The 14,873-nt window shown below is 44.1% G+C and overlaps 1 protein-coding gene across 1 annotated transcript in view; it reads right to left on the bottom strand.

Annotated features, from left to right (window-relative positions):
* The window catches only part of PPA1 (inorganic pyrophosphatase 1), a 109,422-nt gene that overhangs the window by 76,435 nt on the left and 18,114 nt on the right, over window positions 1-14,873 (bottom strand). Inside the window, exon 2 of the mRNA XM_075348929.1 lies at window positions 8,629-8,693. Coding sequence (XP_075205044.1) covers window positions 8,629-8,693 — 65 coding nt within the window. The remainder of the gene's footprint in view (window positions 1-8,628; window positions 8,694-14,873) is intronic.

Below are 14,873 nucleotides of genomic sequence, written 5' to 3'. Positions count from 1 at the left end.
ATGTAACTTCAAATTCATCTAACAACCCAAGGCTTTAGACATTTCAGATTGTCTCCACAATGGACTTAAATTTTGGATCTTTATTGTTACCTAGAAATTTCTTCTTCGAAAGAATCCCAAGCCCTTCTCTCAACAGCTTTCATTCTGGTTTAAAACAAAGTGTCCGAATATCCAGACCCTCAAAATGCCTTCCTTCAAATTTTGCTTCAGTACCTCAAGTGTGGTACACAGGTACTTAAGCCTCTCCTTCTTTCGGTAGAGATTTCACAAACTGCTTCACCAGATCAATATTACTATGGAGGAGTGGTGGCAGGAGAACTTTAGTGGGATCAACTAAACTTTCCGCAACTATATTTTTGAGTCTATACTGCAAGTATGTTCTTGAGTCTATATTGCAAAGAGGTTCTTGTTGACCAAGATTTCTTTTGGTTCCAGTTATGAGTTCTATCCCAGCTGTCCTAGTCACACAAAGGGCACGGGTACTTTGTGTATCCACCTCACTGCCCAAGGAGCAAAGAGCTTTCAGGTCACCACATATTGACCATCCTTGATCCTTGTAAAGTTTCTTGAAGTAAAACTATGAGACTATTCTTAAGTGCACAGAATTCTGTACAGGCACTGAAGCATACTTCCCACCATTGTGCAGTAGACTTTTTGGATGATCTGTTTGTGTTTGGGACAGCCCAGTAGGCGTGGCAAACATGCTGGGCATGCTCAGTAGAGCATGACTGAATCCAGCGCAGGATTCCGTCGTAAGACGGATTATGACGGAATCCAGCACCATAGACATCCGTTACAAGCATGACGGATTCCTGCGCGGCGCGTTAATTTTGACGGCCAGAAAACGTTACATTCTGCGTTGCTCCCACCCGGCGCTCAGTCCAAAAACGACTGACCGCGACGCAGCGGATGAAACGCAAGGTCATCAGTCGCAATCTGCCACTAATACAAGTCTATGGGACCCAACGGAATCCGCTAAACTGATGCCGTTGTTTACCATAGCCGCGGATTGTGACTGATACATTTTAACGGAAATGTGAACCTAGCCTAAGAGCAGGTTTTGGCTGCACAGAAAAACAAAACAAACAAAAAAACAAAAAACAAACGCAGCAAGAATCCAACATGTGAACATAGCCTTCAAGTAACTGTAAGGAAGCTATAGCTCTTTGTAGACCGCTCATCCCCTTTACTAGTGAGCATTGAGAAAGCCAATTACTCCATACAGATCCTTTTCTGACAGTGTTTCTTCATCCTTTGTAGACGCCAATTGCATCAGATTTCCCAGACGTAAAAATGTTATTTTTCTCAGTATGGATAGTGACATTTAGAAACATTGGACTGCTGCCTATTTAAAGAAAAGAAAGCAAACCCCACAGCAAGCGACAATGAAAAGCACACACAAGAATAAAACCGCAAATAAGACCTTCAGAGATCGGTCAACACAAAGGTACAGAAGGTAAAACTTTATATATAGGAGAATTTCAACTTCAGATCTAGTCACTGCATGTACGTCTTATTAAAAAAGCAGTAATGTCAATAACATTCAGCAATATTTATGTAAAATTAAAAAAAACAAGTGATGAGGAGCAATACAGTGTCCTGCCTAGAGCCGATCCTCGGGGGGTACTGCATGATGGGCACAGAGCTGCTTTCTCATACAGCAATCTCCCTGCAGGCACTGCTGGAGGCACAACAGCAGCAATTGTGCCGGAGTCTTGCCTTAGCATCATCTGCATTCGTAAAAAAAAAAAAAAAAAAAAAAAAATCAGTAGTGTTTTTCTCTTACTGATTTTTGTACGCCATTACATAAAAAAAGGCACCCCCCCCACAATATATACAGTATATCGCAAAAGTTAATACACCAGTCACATTTTTGATTATATCTTTTCGTGGGACAGCACTGAAGATGACACTTCATACAATGTACAGTAGTCAGTGTACAGCTTGTATAACAGTGTAAATCTGGTGCCCTCTAAATAACTCACATAGGCAATGTCAAAACCACTGGCAACAAAAGTGAGTACACCCCTAAGTGAAACTGGCCACCCAAGCTGCAATGCCCTGCACATGAGTTAAAAGATATGGCTATATCAAGAGAACTATACAAAAAAAAAAAAAAAAAAAAAAAAAAAAAAACAGTTCTAATTGGAGGTATTTGCTAATATTATGCCACATATGTATTGGAATAGGATCTTGGAGATAGGAATACCCTTTTAAATCTTGAGCATCTAGTTCACTAGATCTTCATAGGAGCCGCTGGATCCTCTTCCACTCATCCATGGTGTGATAACAAAGGAGAAGCTCTGCGTCACTGAATAGATAGGTGCTGAGGTAAAAACATACAAAAGGAAGGATAACCCCGGCACACTACCACTCCCAAAATAGGCAATAATCCAGTAATAGGTATGCAAATATCTTTTTATTGATCAGGTTTGTTCAGTATTTATCACGTGCAAGTGCTTGGTCCAAAAAACAATAGACGTTTCGGCCAGGGGCCTTCGTCAGCATGGACTTTTATCTGATAGTAGTAAAAATAACATAAATCAATATCACATATACATTCCAAGACAATGTACAATAATATCCACCACCACTATTTTCAATTAACAAGGATATTGAGACAAGGTAGAGATACCGTGAATTCAGTTACAAAAACATATCAAGGACAAGGGTATCATTAGCAAAAGAAGGTCATGTAAGTCAGAGTTTTTGGTACAAGAAAAAGAAAAACATTTTATTTTGATTAGTGAGGTTTCCACTAGGAGTGAAGGATGTGCGAGCGGCTGAGTAAATGGAAAAACCGACCATGAAAAGGCCAAGAAAAGAATGAAATGGAAGGAATGAAGATGACAAAAGAAAGACAAAAGGGGGGAAAAAAGAGAGTAGAGGGTAAATGGCAGAAAGAGGAAATAAAGAGCAGGAGGAGAGTAGTAAAAAGTAGGAAAAAGGTAAGAGCAGGAGCGCAGAAAGGTAATGTGGGGTCAACGTACAGGACACTTACCACGTAATTATATGTCAGAGTGAAAACATTCTAATATGCAGTTCTCTTACTCCTAGATCTGATGGTTGGACATACATCCTATCTTTCTTTTTCCATATGTAGAACCTTGATCCTTCTACAGCAGAGTCCAGCAGTTATGCCATGTATAAAAATATGACTCAGTATATGCTGTCTCATTAAAGACGTTTGACACATAGGTATTTCCTTATATTTTTCCATGATATGATGTATATTCTCATTATATATTTAGGATAACCTTCAACACACATATGTTTCTTTTCATTGAGGTCTTGGAACCCCTCCCCCTCTCCACTTTTTACTACTGCATGAAGTCCTAGTACCTGTTACATTGCTCCTGATGCAGTGTACATTTATCACCTGATAGTACCTATTTAATTACAGGTATTTAGCTTTTCGCATATATTACCTATGTACACATCGCACTGATGCATGGTAAACTGTACTAATATGTATTTTTCCATTATAGTGCAAGTCATTTGAGAGACTCTCCACATTGTCTTAATGCGGCTCAAGAGCCGAGTGTTTTCACTCTGACATAATTACGTGGTGAGTGTCCTGTACGTTGACCCCACATTACCTTTCTTCGCTCCTGCTCTTACCTTTTTCCTACTCTCCTCCTGCTCTTTATTTCCTCTTTCTGCCATTTACCCTCTACTCTTTTTTCCCCCCTTTTGTCTTTCTTTTGTCATCTTCATTCCTTCCATTTCATTCTTTTCTTGGCCTTTTCATGGTCGGTTTTTCCATTTACTCAGCCGCTCGCACATCCTTCACTCCTAGTGGAAACCTCACTAATCAAAATAAAAGAATGTTTTTCTTTTGCTTGTACTAAAAACTCTGACTTACATGACCTTTTGCTAAGGATACAAAAACATATCAAGGACAAGGATAACTGAATTCACGGTATCTCTACCTTGTCTCAATATCCTTGTTAATTGAAAATAGTGGTGTTGGATATTATTGTACATTGTCTTGGAATGTATATGTGATATTGACTTATGTTATTTTTACTACTATCAGATAAAAGTCCATGCTGACGAAGGCCCCTGGCCGAAACGTCTACTGTTTTTTGGACCAAGCACTTGCACGTGATAAATACTGAACAAACCTGATCAATAAAAAGATATTTGCATACCTATTACTGGATTACTGCCTTTTTTGGGAGAGTGGTAGTGTGCCGGGGTTATCCTTCCTCCATGGTGTGATCACCGAGCTGATGGATGTTAGAGACCTTGTGCTCCTCCACCTTCCATTAGAGCACTGTTTCACCAACTCGTCCTTAAGACCCACCAACAGTGCATGTTTTCAGAATTTCAACCTATGCAAGTGATTAAATCATCATCTGTGAAATACTAAGGACAATCTGAAAACATGAACTGTTTTGGGGTCTTGAGAATTGGAGTTGAGGAACACAGCCTTAGAGAATGCCCCACAGATGCTCTATAAGGTTTAGGTCTGGAGACATGCTTGGTCAGTCCAGCATCTTTACCCTCAGTTTCTTTAGCAAAGCAGTGGTCGTCTTGGAGGTGTGTAGAGCCATGAGGTGCCATGTTGAATGTCCAGTGATCAGGAAGAGTGTGTGAGCGATCAACTCCCAATTTAAGACACTTGCTCCCCATTCACACCTGAGACCTTGGAACCCGAATGATTGAGGGGAAAATGGCTAATTGGGCACAATTTGGCCTGTTTCATTTACGGGTGTACTCACTTTTGCTGCCTGCAGTTTAGACATTAATGGCTGTGTGTCGAGTTATTTAGAGGGCACCAAATTTACGCTGTTGTACAAGCCATATACTGACTACTTTACATTGTGTTAAAGGGTCATCTCTTCAGTGTTGTCCCATGAAAATATGTAATAACGTTTGTACAAAATGAGGGGGTGTACTCACTTTTGTGATATTGTAGATTTCCAAAATGAAAGCTTAAAAAGGTATTCTCATCTCCAAGATCCTATACTACATTTCTAATTGGAGTTATGTGCTATTATTAATATTTTTATTAATAGCACATACCTCCAATTAGAAATGTAGCATAGTTTTCCTGATACAGCCATGTACCTCATGTGTAGGGTATGGCAGATTTGGTAGCCATGCTTACGACCATCAACAACTAACTTTCACTATGAGTGGATTTAACCATGGATACCTAAGCTGCAATGCCCTGCACATGAGAGACTACTACATATTGGGTTAGGATCTTGGAGTAGGGAATACCCTTTAACAATAATAGACCACTTTAAAGTTACAAAATATCCAGAATATATAGGTGTATAGCTGCATTCAAAAGTAAAACCCTCCCCAATAGGCATTTAAGTGTTAGGCTGGGGCCACATGAGCGTATGGCATCCGATGCGAGTGTATTGGATGTGATATGTTAATGACCCGCGGCTCAGGTTCTGCTGCGAGTGTCATTATATACTGTGATCTGATCCTGTGATCCTGTGAGGGAGGGATTAATCTCCCCATCTCCTCCATTGTCAGCTGATGCGATTATCGCACAGCAATCCGGTGTTATCCGAGTGTAGGCCAATGTTTCACTCGTACCCATAGACTTGTATGGGTGCGAGTGAAAACGGATCGGATGTCACCTGCAGCAACCTCAGATTGATTTTTTTGGTCTGATTAGGGCTGAGAAAAATAATCGCAGAAGGGAACGGCCCCACAGAGTAACATGGGTCTGAGTGGAATGTGATTTTTTTTATCACATTCCACTAGGGCCGTTTTTCTCGCAGTGTGTCCTAGCCCATAAGAAGCAAGCTGAGGGACAGTACCTGCGCCATACAGGGCGGGTACCAGCTCTGATCGTTGCAGTTTAACTACTCAAATGCCACTGACAATTTATAAGAGTGATTCAAGTGGCACATTCCTGGTGTGGCCGTGGCAATCATCCTCCCTTCCCAAGTGATGCCACTGCAGATTGAAAATAGGTTACCATGGCAGGTACAAGCCAGTTAATGATCCAATTTCTGCCATTTTGGTGCTCATGTCAAATCCAACTACAGGTCTTTAATACTTCACGACTGCCCATGGACTTTGACCATCTGGTTAGTCCTCCTACATTTCTGCACCGATGCTCTAAAAACATCAATGCAGTTTAATCTACTTTCACAAGATCGAGAAGCTATGGGGGACTGGAGCCAGCTGTCACACAACCTAACTTCCCAGAGACAAGACAAGTGTGACGCCCTGGGCAAGCCAGGGGTCACAGGTCACAACATCACTCACACCCCACATCCCTGCAGGAACACCAGAGTCAGAACACAAACCCTTGTTTCCTTCCTCCAGGGGCTGATGATCACACCAGGGGGTGGAGCCAGGCGGTTGGTCTCCACCCACCGAGGAGTTCACAGTCCTGGAGGCGGGAAAACCAGGCAGATTAGTTTGAGAGTTGAAGTTGGAGAGAAGAAGAAAGTGGTAGAGGAAGTAGAAGGAGGAAAAGTAGTGAAGGAAAGTGACAGTAACAGAGCCTGAAGTTGGTCCGGGTGTGTGCCCCGGACTGAGACAGCAAGGTTGACAGACGGCTGTGACCATCTGCAGGAGAGGCTGATCGGAGGTTGCCGAAAGGACAGTGGACGGGTGGTGGCCCGGCGGTACCGGAGCGGTATACAAAGAGGCCAGCACCATTGGCAGGGGCCTTTCGGATCCCGGCAAGGCTAGGAGTCGCCGTAATTTGCCAAATCCGTCAGTGAAGGGGACCTCCGGGTCTCCCAGCAGCAAAGTCCCGATTGAAGGCAACAGTCCGACCATGAAGGGGAGACACCGCCACCGCCAAGGCACCAGTTTCCCAGGGCCAGCGCCTGCGGGCAAGAGAGGGGCTCCTCCGGCTCATATCCAAGCTGGGGAGCGGGTTACCGGTGGGAATCCATCACTACCAACAACCGTTTCTAGGTGCAGGGAATAGACAGTCACCGCTAACTTGCAGGGAATATCTACACCGCAGCCGTCCGAGGGACCCGTCCAACCAGCCGTTTGTTTACCGTGAACTGTGTCATCATCCTTAGGCTGAGTGAGTACCTCCGTGCCGTGCGGCACAGTGCTGACCCTGCGTCCCTGCACCTCCACAGGCCCCATAACCCGCCTGTCCACCACCCTAACCCCCCCAGTCATCGGGCCCCGGGACCAACAAACACCCCTACCCACGGAGGGGCAAACCAACATCTAGCTGCTCCATACCACCACTCCCGGGATCCCCAGACAGAGCAGCGGTGGTGTCCACACAATCACCACAACCGTGGGTGGCGTCACGGACATTAATCAAATCCCCCACCAACAAATCACCCCTTTCACTCACGGGCGAGGAGCGCCGCTCGAGTCCCTGGGATCCGGCCTATCGCTCGAGCAGCAGCAGCCGCAGAGCACCAGCAGCCGCAGAGCAGCAGCGGCCGGACCCGAGCAGTGGGAGAGCGCAGCGTTGACACCCTCCTCCCCACCCGTGACACAAGCATGGTTTATTACCAGGATTACCTTTTCCATCTCTATATACAGACAAAATGAACCAGCGATTGTGTATACAGGAACACTCACCCTGCTTACATCTCTGCACCCAGTGAATGATCACTGAGTGCAGCGAGCCTAGCCAGTAATCGATATTAGAACAATAATAAAATTATACAAAATAATTGTATAACTATGTGCAATCACCATAATTACAATAAAAATAACATAATTACAAATAATTTACTGAATAATTACTGAGTAATGCACAATTAAAGTTGTAAAATAATCACTCATTTAACGAGGCATGTTACGCAAACAAAATAAAAATCTCCTAGGCTTCTGTTTATCTGGTGCTTAATGATTAAGACCAGGGAGATAAGAAGTCTGTCATCCAATTAAGAAATTGTTGTGAGCCATCCTGACACTCTTAAAGGGAACCGATCACCAGAATTTTCGCTATTAAACTAAAAGAATCCCCTTCTGCAGCTCCTGGGCTGCATTCTAGAAAGGTTCATATTGCTACTGGCCCCCCTTTCAGTCCTAAATAACAACTTTATAAAATATTACCTTTTGCTATGGTATATTTGTTTTCAAAATGCGAGTGCCGGTGATGTTATTGCACAGGCGCAAGATTATGGGTGGCGCTGTGAATGTCATCACCAGCGTCATCCAAGTACCCGCCCATAATCTCGTGCCCGCACTTTTACCCTTTGCCTCTACCGTTATGCGCTTGCGCTAGCCTTTGCTTATTTTTATCATCCCCATTTAACTTTTTTTGAAAAAGTGTTCAGTCCCGCGATAGTGCCACTGTGCATGCGCGAGACTTCCGGAGCACTGTGGAAGATGAGGGCGGCGGCCTCATTTATGTAAATGAACACTGGGGGACGGCGAACAGCGGCAGGAGGGGGGGATAACGGACAAAATACAGCCCACCCCCGGGGCCAACAAACCTCATTACCACAGCAAAAGGTAATATTTTATAAAGTTGTTATTTAGGTCTGAAACTGAAAGGGGGGCCAGTAGCAAGATTAACCTTTCTAGAATGCAGCCCAGGAGCTGCAGAAGGGGATTCTTTTAGTTTAATAGCGAAAATTCTGGTGACCGGTTCCCTTTAACAATACACACACACACACACACACACTCCATATATTATCTGAGCGGCCATAGACTTACATTCTTCTCATCTGCATAGAGAGGGATATCGTGGAATGGAGAGATGTAGTGTCCCTTGCAGTCTTCTATAAAATAAGACCATAAATACAGGGTAAATATCAGTGAATACATGTTCTAATAAGAAACCTTTAAAATAAAATTATACAAAAATGGATAAAACCTTAAACAAAAAAAAATAAATAAATAAAAACCACCACTATAGACCAAGACAATGCAAACAAAAAATGGGCACAAAACAGGGGGCATACACTGCGAGTGGAAGAAAAGCGATTCCGGCAGCTAAATAGGAAAGTGTTTTTTTTTTTTTACAGTTAGAGCAGTCAGACTGTGGAATGCCCTACCACAAGAGGTAGTAATGGTAGATACTATAACAGCTTTAGAAAAGGCCTGGATGATTTCCTCAGTACACACAACATTGTTGGTTAATAAATGACTTAAGGGGGCTTTACACGCAGCGACATTGCTAGCGATGGCGGTCGTGAAAGCACCCGCCCCCGCCGTTTGAGTAACAGGGGGTGGTTCGTGCGGCGTCACAGAGACGTCTCACGCCAGGCGTCCAATAGAAGAGGAGGGGTGGAGAGCAGCCGCAGAAAGTGTTGCCCACCTCATTGCCGGCAGGACACAGGTACGGTGTTTAGTTGTTCCTGGGGTGTCACACGTAGGGATGTGTGCTGCTCAGGAATGATGAACAACTTGCGTCCTGCACGAGCAATGACATTTGGGAAATGGACGATGTGTCAACAATCAACGATTTGGTGAGTATTTTACATAGTTAGCGGTCGCTCGTATGTGTCACACGCAATGACGTTGCTAACGAGGCTGGATGTGCGTCACGAATTCAGTGACCCCAACGACATCTTGTTAGCAATGTCGTTGCGTGTAACGGGGCCTTTAGTGACCAAATGTACAACTGGTAGAGGAAGGTTGAACTAGATTGACCTAGGTCTTTTTTTCAACCTAAGTAACTGTCTAACAAAAGACACAACACAAAACAAAAAAACAAAACAAAACAGCACAATGTTCTCTTCAGAACTCCACTATATTCGCATTACAATCTTAGACATCCCTCTTTATATCTTTCATCAACTTAATAGACTATCAAATAAGCACAAGTGTTTGTCAATGGACTGAACCAGAATATGAGTAATGTGGAAGACACAGATCACAGCATACACTACTTATATCAGATGACACAGACTATAATATAATATAATATAATATACATTATATAAAAATTCTATGCGTGCGCAAAAAGAAAAAAAGTAAAAAGTTGAATCAACTTTATAATATACTAGCTGTACTACCCGGCTTTGCCCAGGTTAATAACTATTAACAAAATAGAATGTATTAACATTCCCGGGATAGAATGTATAAATCGAATGTATTAACGCCCGGGATAGTAACTGTCTGTTTCTCTCCCATTCTCGGTGTCTCCCCCTCTGTATATATCTGTCTCTCTCTCTCTTTGTCTGTCTGTCACTTTCCCTGTCTTTCGCTCTCTTTCCCCATCTTTCCCTGTCTGTCCCTCTGTCTCTTTCCCTGTGTCTGTCTCTTTGTCTTTGTCTGTCTCTTACCCTGTCTGTCTGTTTCCCTGTGTCTGTCTCTTCACCTGTCTCTCTTTCCCTCTCGGTCTCTTTCCCTGTCAGTCTGTTTCTTTGTGTCTGCCTCTTTCCCTGCCTGCATTGTGACACGCCAACATTCCATATAAGGGCGTGGCTGCGCATTCTTCTGAAGTTCTGGCTGCATGTGGCTCCCAGCTCCATTCGCTTTAATGGAGGCAGGTTTTTTGGTGAATAACTAAAGAGCGGGGTTAAAATTTCCCCTCAAAACATAGCCTATGACGCTCTCAGGGTCCAGAAGTGTGAGTGTGCGAAATTTTGTGGCTGTAGCTGCGACGGTGCAGATGCCAATCCTGGACATACATATACACACACACACACACACACACACACACACACACACACTTATATTTTTGATTTTTTTCCTTTAAAGGAAATTGTATTTGGTATAGCAAATGTTAATAACTACTGATTAAAGATGAGAGAGTATCGAAATATTAGTGTTCACGATACTTGTACCAAGGACTGTTTAATATTTGTAGCGAGCACAATGCAAGTCAATGGGAAACGTGAGTAATTTTCTACTGCAATCCTGCAGACAATTACTGGCATTTCCCAATCAGCGGAATATTACTCGCATTTCCTATTGACTTGCATTGTACTCGCTATTCGGAAGGAATACACCAATATTACACAGTACCAGTCACGAGTATTGCAAACACAAATATTTTGATACTCGCTCATCTCTACTACTGATGTATTAAAACCGGTTGCCATACACATATGGTAAGTTATTTAAAATAAAATCTAAGCAATTCTGCAGTTGCGTTGGTGCCGTAAAAGTGACTTTGCATTAGGATTTTCCAGGTCCATACAATTAGAGATCCCAAATGTGTATCGTTTCTTTCCACCAGGCAGGAACAGTGTGTGCTGGAGGGGGTGGGGGGGTGGTGCAGGATTTGCCATGGACAAGGGAATATCAAATGAAAAGCAGATGAACAGGTTAAGCCAGGAAGGGGCAGAGGGGACGCGTCTTGGTAAGTGAGTACCCCTAAGTACCCTTTAACATTTGCGAGCCAGCTTTAACATTGGCAAAGTTCCCCTTTTACAAGCACCATGGAATCAATGATGTTCTATAAAAAAATAAGTCCCAATGGAGCCACTGAATGTATGGTAAAATGTGATGTAAGCAGACTACCAAAGCCAGGCAAGTGCAGGACACGAGTATGCATCATACACTGAACCGGACACTGGATGTACCAGTACATCCAAATTAATCTGGTTAATACGGGAAGTAATTCATCAGGGGTCACGGGGTCCATAAACTTTTTCCTAATGGAAAATAAGGGGCATACTCTTGACAAAGGGGAATGGTAACAATTGGTCGTAAAAATATTCTCTCCTTTTCATATATTTCTAGGAGGAATAAAAGCGCAACATCACAACGCAGAGAAAACAAAACCACATGACATTCGAGGGAACAGCGGACATAAAGGAGAAAAGCTGTCCACGTTTAACTTGGTACAACTGAAAAAGAACTTCTGTCCACCAGGAAGAGGAAAAATTGTAGGGCCACCCGAATGCCCTTGAGCCATATTGGTGTCACAGGGATGATGTAGTTGAAACGGTTAGATCAGGGAGTTATAGGTTCTAGGGCTCTGCTCGATCAGTCTTCCATTTAATTGGCCTCAGGGTTACTGGACAACAAGGCCATGCAAAGAACCTCATCTTTCCACCAACACTTTGATGCCAGCTGATTTGAAGACTTGGTTTCTTTGGTGGGCTGGAGCCTGGGTTTTTACTGAGGCACTCAATGAACATTACTACTTGTGAAAAGGGCCATCTGTACCTCTGTCATAGCACAGATGGGAATAACTAGAGCGGCTTCTAGTTCTCGGCCACCAGAGACAACGTTACAAAAATAGCTGATCACAGCTGCACTATGCGTGCAACTGCCACAGAAACATTGTCCAGTGGCAAGCAACTAGACGTAGTTCTTCACATCTGAGCAGTTAATGACAACGGAAAATAACTTTATTAATAATTAAAAGAGGGGCATTAATACCTCTAGAAAATAATTTACCATTTGGAGGATGTAGGACACTAAGGCAGGCTTTGCACGTTGCGACATTACAAGCCGATGCTGCGGTGTCGCACGCGATGTCCCCGCCCCCGTCGCAGGTGCGATAACTGGCGTAGCGAAAAATTATCGCTACGCCAGCTTCACATGCACTCACCTGCCCTGCGACCGTCGCTCTGGCCTTCCTAAGGGGGCGGGTCGTGCGGCGTCATAGCGACATCACACGGCAGGCGGCCAATAGCGGCGGAGATGAGCAGGATGCAAACATCCCGCCCACCTCAGTCCTTCCGCATAGCCGCCGGAGGCAGGTAAGGAGATGTTCCTTGCTCCTGCGGCTTCATACACAGCGATGAGTGCTACCACAGGAACGAGGAACAACATCGTACCTGTTGCGGCAGCGGCATTATGGAAATGTCGGTGAATGCAACGATGATACGATAACGACGTTTTTGCGCTCGTTCATCGTATCATCTAGCATTTACACAGTACGATGTCGAAAGTCACTCCGGATGTGCGTCACTTTAGATTTGACCCCACCGACATCGCACGTGCGATGTCGCAACGCGCAAAGCCACCCTAAGAGCACCATTGCCATTTGCAGCACCAAAGAGATTGACTATTGGGCCCTATGTCCACGGGACAACATTCATGCGGATTTTGCTGCGGAAAACCTGCGGATTTTCCAGACAAATCCGCAGGTTTACGCAAGTACAGACACTCCCCATGTTATCCTATGAGATTTGGGGAGTGCTATTTCAATGCTGCGGATTTTGCACCTGCAGGAAATGCTGCGGATTTCCAGCAGCTGCAAAGAACTGCATGTCAATTATTCCTGAGGATTGTTCCGCGCGATCTCTATAACTTACCTGCCTTGTTTGAAGGCACCGGAGACTCTTCTTACTCTTCAGACAAAGTTGTGCTGCAAATGTCTGGCAGATCCTGCAAAATGTCCTGCGGATATATCCGCAGGACACTTTCCCCGTGGGTTCATGGCCTTACTCTCTGTAAAACAGAACTTTTAGGCCATGTGCCCACAGGGAAAATGTCCTACGGATATATCCACAAGACATTTTGCAGGAGCTCCCAGACATCTGCAGCACAACTTTGTCCGAGTTGTGCAGCGTTTTTGGTGCGGAAGTCCAGCGGAATGTCCTGTGGATATGCTGCTGTCATTCTGCATTGACGATACAGTACCATGGCTTGGGCACTACATCTTTAATGCAGAACAAGTGCTGGAGTGATTGGTGAGTTCATACTTACCTGTATTGCACAGCAACTTGGTTTCTGGACGGCTCCTGGAGACTATGGGCAGGGCCTGCACGAGCTCAGGCTGTTACATGACCGGAGCTCGGGCGGTCACATGACCTCAGCTCATGCATGCCCCGCCCACCTCTTGCAGCCCGCTCCTGGCTCCATGCCGCTCTTCTACACTGAAAGAAGAGTCTCCCGTGTCTTCAATCAAGGCCAATAAGTATAGAGATCGTGAGGAACAATCCACAGGAATAATTGACATTCAGTTCTTTGCGGTTGCAGGAACTGCACAGCATTTACCGCAGCTGCAAAATCCGCAGCATTGAAACAGCACTCCCCAAATTCCATAGGATAACATGGGAAGTGTCTGTACTTGCGTAAACTTTAAGATTTCTCTGGAACTCAAGAAAATCCGCAGGTTTTCCGCAGCAAAATCCACATGAATTTTGCCCTGTCGGCACAGGGCCTTAGTGTAATAAACAGGATTACTATCTGGTGCACAATCAGGCATTATTGCTTTGAGGAGGACTGAAGTCTTGCACGATTTGTGGGTAGTATTTATGCTAATGACATTGTTTAAGTGCAGTATTTGGTGGCACAGTGATATAGAAGGTGATGAAATAGTGCAAGATGGAGAATAAGGGGTTGCAGCAAGATGGGGAGATGGATACACAGTCATGGCCGTCTGAGCCAGATGGAAAAGATGGGGAAGTGAATTACTCCAATCAGCGAGTTACTGGATTCATTGCACGGAGCTCCTCATGTGGTCTTTAGAAATGGTATTACTACATTTATATTCAAATAGTTGAATTGTTTTTAAATACATAATTTTCTCTGATTATGGGGTTTTATGACTTTTTGGTACAGATGTGAAGCAGTGTTTTTAATAACTACAGAAAAGCTTTGATTTATTAAAAAACAAACAAAAGCTGTTGCAGTGTTAAAGGGAACCAAACATCAGCATTTTCCTATATAAGGTGCAGCCAGTGCAGTACTGGCACTATCAGGCACATTGTGTACATACCATTAGTGGGCAGTTCGGATGTTTAGGCTGTGAAATTCAACTTTATAAAGTTTGAAAATACATGCACTTTTTGATTGACGTTTGCACCTCTCTCCTAATGTCCGGGCGGGTTATGCACGTGTATCCCCGCCCGCCTGTTCCTCCCTCTCACTGGCCATATGTAAATTTCTAATCTTCAGTTACACAGCGTCAGTTAGCGCCTGCGCATAGCGCTCTTCTCCGGCGCCGTGTTTCTGAAGCCCACAGTATTATGGTGCATGAGAGGGCGGTGCATGAGAGGGCGGCGCATGCGCCCTCGCTTCTTCAGATCTGTTATGACCGCGAGAGCGCG

The sequence above is a fragment of the Anomaloglossus baeobatrachus genome, chromosome 5 (assembly GCF_048569485.1).
Source record: "Anomaloglossus baeobatrachus isolate aAnoBae1 chromosome 5, aAnoBae1.hap1, whole genome shotgun sequence".
In the NCBI taxonomy this organism is placed as follows: Eukaryota; Metazoa; Chordata; class Amphibia; order Anura; family Aromobatidae; genus Anomaloglossus; species Anomaloglossus baeobatrachus.
Note: the sequence above shows the minus strand (reverse complement) of the source record. Positions and strands in the feature narration are given on the sequence as shown.